We start from the raw sequence: 4,849 nt of genomic DNA on the forward strand, positions 1-4,849 counted from the left end.
TACTATTACTACTTTTTTTGGTACTGGGGATCAGATCCAGGACTGATCTACAACCCAGCCTAAGACTGTATTACTTTCAGCAAGTTTCCCCACCCACCTCTGAACAGTAGAACTCTTCCCTGAGTCCACTGAGGAAATGCAGCTCAGGTTACAGACACCAAGCCTTTGGGGGCTATTTGAAGGGGTTAGCCGACCTAGGTGGAGAATACAGCACAAGCTGGGTGCCAGTGGCTCACGCCTATAATCCTAGCTACTCAGGAGGCTGAGATCTGGGGACCTCGGTTCAAAGCCAGCCTGGGCAGCAAAGTTTGTGAGATTCTTATCCCCAGTAAACCACAGAAAACCTGAAGTGGCGCTGTGGCTCAAGTGGTAGAGCGCTCGCCTTGAGCTGAAGAGCTGAGGGACAGCGCCCAGGCCCAGAGTTCAAGCCCCAAAACTGACAAACAAAACAAAACAAAACAAAAACAGCATAGGAACCAGATGCTAGAGGCTCACACCTGTGATCCCAGCTCCTCAGGAGGCTGAGATCTGAGGATCCAAGTTCAAAACCAGCCCAGGGCAGGAACATCTGGAAAATAATCTTATCTCCAAGTAAGGAGCAGCAAAAGGCTAGAAGTGGAGCTGTGGCTCAGGTAGTAGAGGGACAGCTTTGAGTGGAAAAAGCTAAGGGACAGTACCTAGGCCCTGAGTTCGAGTCTCGCGCGCATATGTGCATGCGCGCGAACACACACACACACACACACACACACACACAGAGTTCTCAGGCAAAGGCCTAAGGGGCAGGGTGGGGCTCTGAGATTTGCTAGTAGAAGCAGAAATAGAGCCAGGGCACCTGTGGCTCACGCCTGTCATCCTAGCTACTCAGGAGGCTGAGATCTGAGGATCTCGGTTCAAAGCCAGCCAGGTTAGGAAAATCCGCAAGACTCTTCTGTCTAATGAACCATCTGCAAACCAGAAGTGGCGCTGTGGCTCAAAGAGCTCGTCTTGAGCAGAAAAGCTCAAGGACAGCGCCCAGACCCTGGGTTCAAGCCCCACGACCGACCAAAACAAAGAAGAAACTAGGAACGAAGTTCCCGGATGACAAGATTTAAAAGCATCTTCATTGAACAACTGCAAACAAAACCACTGTGGGCCTGAGACCCTCCCCGCAATCACTCTCGCCCTGAGGGGCTGGGGCTCTGGTCTCCACATCCACGCAGACAGCGGGGAAGAAGTTGCCGGTGGGAATGGAATGTTCTGGAAACGAGGCTCAGAGGAGCCCCAGGGAGCCCCAGGAGACCAGTAGAACGTGGCTCACGAGGAGGAGGAGGAGGATGGGGCTGAGGAAGGAGGTGGCGGCCCGGCTGGTGAACCTCATGTTGGCCACGTGCTTCTTGATCCACGGGGTGAAGAAGGAGATACTGGTGTAGACGCTTGGGAACTGACGCTTGCCACACCCAAAACTCCAGCTGGCCACGCCCATCTGGATCCAGGTGGTGTTCAGCTGGCAGAGGAGGGAGCTGCCAGACGTGTCCTGCGCAGGGGACAGAAGGAGGGGAGACAGGCTTCAGGGGACAGCTGGAGGAGGCCTCTGGTGAGACTGGAGTCCAGCTGGGCTTGGGCTGTCAGCAAGGATGTGACCAGACTACAAGCCTGCTCTACAGCACCCAGACTGCACACTGGGGTCCATGCTGGCTTGTGATCCTGCTACCTCGCGTCGGTCCTAAAGCCCTTGGTGGGTCAGTGGTAACTCCTCCTCCTTCTAGATGATGATGATGATGATGATGATGATGATGATGATGATGATGATGCTGGTCCTGGGGTTTGAACCCAGGGCCTGGGTGCTGTCTTTAAGCAATTTTGCCCAAGACTTAGTGCTCTACCACTTGAGCCACAGCTCCACTTCTGGCTCTCTGTAAGCAGTTTATTGGAGATAAGAGTATCATGGACTTTTCTGCCCAAGCTAGCTTCAAACCATATTCTTCAGATATCAGGGTGACAGGCATGAGCCACCAGCACCCGGCCTTATTTTCTGTGTGTCTGGTGTGTGTGTGTGTGTGTGTGTGTATATGTGTTGTATGTGCCAATAGTGGGGCTTGAACTCAGAACCTTGTGCTGCTGCTTGGTGTGAAGAGATTGGTATTCAGGAGACTGAGATCTGAGGATCGAGGTTCAAAGCCAACCCGGGCAGGAAAGTCTGTAAGACTCTTATCTCCAATGAACTAGCAGAAAGCTGGAAGTGGAGCTGTGGCTCAAGTGACAGAACTCTAGCCTTGAGTGGAAAAAACTAAGGAACAGTGCTCAGGCCCTGAGTTCAAGCCCCAAGTACTGATATAGAAAGGAGGAAGGCAGGGAAGGAGGGAAGGAAGGAAGGAAGAAAGGAAGAGAGGGAGGGAGGGAGAGAGGGAGGGGGAGGAGAGGAGAGGAGAGGAGGGAAAGGAAAGGAAAGCAAGAAAGAAGTTTGTGAGTCTTACCAAAGACACACACACACACACACACACACACACAGAGGAAAATTCAAATGCTCTGTGGTTTGAGTAAGAATAGAAACTAGCACCACGCCCAGGGGGGAATAAATATACTTTCTCAGAACCCCCAGGCAGAGCTTACAAACTTCCTCATCTTGGTGCATTTAAATTCTGGATGAAAGGAATAATTTCTAAGAAAAGACCAATCATTTAGACAAATTGCAATGGTGATAGAAAGCCTGACTCGGCCAATAACTATGTACAAAACAACTTAAGAATTGCCAAGAACCACCCTTCAAAGGGAAAATGTGACCTTGGGGTTTCATAGGAACGTCTATACAATCTTCAAGGCGGGGAGAATTTATGTTATGTCAAATGTTCCAGAAACATGGACAAGTAATTTTCAAGAGCATACAGGGACTGGATACTATAACTTGGTCAAGAATGTGGGAGCCCCCAAACCCTGCTCCCCACCATTTCATCCCTTAATAAGCTTCCCTGGTGCACAAAGGCTAGGAGAATTAGGCCATTAGCTGGGCACCGGCGGCTGATGCCTTGCTATTCAGGAGGCTGAGATCTGATGATCCAAGTTCAAAGCCAGCCCAGGAAGGAAAGTCCAGAAGACTCTGACCTCCAATAAACTACTCAGAAAAAGCCAGAAGTGGCTCAACTGGTAGAGCGTTAGCCTTGAACCCAGAGGCTCAACGATAACGCCCAGGTCCTGAATTCAAGCCCCAGAATCAAATGAAACCCAAGCCAGCTGCCAGTGGCTCACGCCTGTCATCCTTGCTACTCAGGAGAATCTGAGAATCACAGTTCAAAACCAGCCTGGGAGACTCTAATCTCCAATAAACCACCAGGAAACCGGAAGTGGCGCTGTAGCTCCATTGGTAGAGCGCTCATCTTGAGCTGAAGAGCTGAGGGACAGCGCCTAGGCCCAGAGTTCAAGCCCCATGACTGACCAAAAAAAAAAAAAAAAGACCTGAATAATGTCATGATTCTTCCCATGACTGCACAAAGCAGAGGAAAGGAGACTTTGATTAGATCTTCCCCCAGCCCGCTAGGGGTGACCTCCCCCTAGGAGGTCTTCTCCTCCTCCCTTCCCCCCACCCCCACTCCACACCTGACACGTGTCCAGGCCCCACTCCGGCATGAGACACAGCATGTCACTCCCGATAAACTTCTTCTGGTTTTTCCACAGCAGGAACTGATACCGGTGATTGCAAATGTCGTTGCTGACCACTCTCATGGCCAGCTCCTGGAGATGGTATGGCGCATTTTTGGTACCTGGTTGAGCGGGGAGGAGAAGGCGGAGGGACAGAGCTCATTTTGTGTGTGTGTGTGTCAGTAGCAAAGCTTGAACTCAGAGCCTGGGCGCTGTGCCTTAGCTTTTTCTCTTCAAGGCTGACACTCTACTACTTGTACCATGCCTCTACTCTCTACTTCTGCCTTTTTGGTGACTCACTGAAGATGAAGAATCTCACAAAGGATGAAGTGGTCTTCACAATGTGGAGAATGAACTATACAGCTTATAGGTCAGGGATGAGAGAGAAAAACTGGGAGAGCACCAGGGAAGGGGGGACACTGTCCAATAAGAAATGGGCTTTGCACCTGACTTATGGAACCCCTCTTTGTCTATCATCTTTATAGGAACAATCAAATAATTTAAATTAAAAAGAAGAGCCGGGTGCCAGTGGCTCATGCCTTCATCCTAGCTACTCAGGAGGCTGAGATATGAGAATCCAGGTTTGAACTCAGTCCAGGCAGAAAAGCCCATCAAACTTATACCTGCAATCAACTACCAAAAGATCAGAAATAGAGCTGTGGCTTAAATAAAAGAGCACTAGCCTTGAGTAAAAACCCTAAGGGATAGAGCCTAGGCCCAAAGTTCAAGCTCTAGAATAGGTACAGAGAAGGAAAACTTATGTGTGTGTGTGTGTGTGTGTGTGTGTATCTGTCCATGAAGAAGTTGTCAGAAACAAGTATCTCTGCTTCCCTGTACTCACCGTTACCCCCTTTCTGTCCCCACCCAACGGCCCAACACATGGTGCCGAGAGTTGGCTTGAAATTTTGGACAGGGAGGCAGACGGGCTGGATAAGAGGTGACCAGGTTATAGGCTCTCTGAGCTTCAGGAGGGCGATGTCCTCAGATATGCGATTGTCGAAATTCTCATGAATCACGATTCGAATGAGCAGATGCCGGGTGCTGTTGTCCGGGAGTTCCTGGGTTCCCAAATTCACGCTGTACTGGTTGGGGTCCTTGGATCTGCCAAGCCAGGATGAAGAAAGACAGAGCACAGGAACAGAGAAGAGCCCTGATTGGAGCACTAAGATCCAGTGAAGAGCCCTGATTGGAGCACTAAGATCCAGTGAAGAGCCCTGATTGGAGCACTAAGATCCAG

General features: G+C 50.3%; 1 protein-coding gene across 1 annotated transcript in view; it reads right to left on the bottom strand.

Annotated features, from left to right (window-relative positions):
* Positions 1–1,249: 1,249 nt before the first annotated feature.
* The window catches only part of Prss46 (protease, serine, 46), a 16,280-nt gene continuing 12,680 nt past the window's right edge, over positions 1,250–4,849 (bottom strand). The window contains exons 3-5 of the mRNA XM_013030286.1: positions 4,454–4,713; positions 3,571–3,734; positions 1,250–1,513 (exon numbers count right to left, since the gene is read on the bottom strand). Of these exons, the coding sequence (XP_012885740.1) occupies positions 1,250–1,513; positions 3,571–3,734; positions 4,454–4,713 (688 nt within the window). The remainder of the gene's footprint in view (positions 1,514–3,570; positions 3,735–4,453; positions 4,714–4,849) is intronic.

This window comes from Dipodomys ordii, unplaced genomic scaffold (genome assembly GCF_000151885.1).
Source record: "Dipodomys ordii isolate 6190 unplaced genomic scaffold, Dord_2.0 Scaffold128, whole genome shotgun sequence".
Classification (NCBI taxonomy): Eukaryota; Metazoa; Chordata; class Mammalia; order Rodentia; family Heteromyidae; genus Dipodomys; species Dipodomys ordii.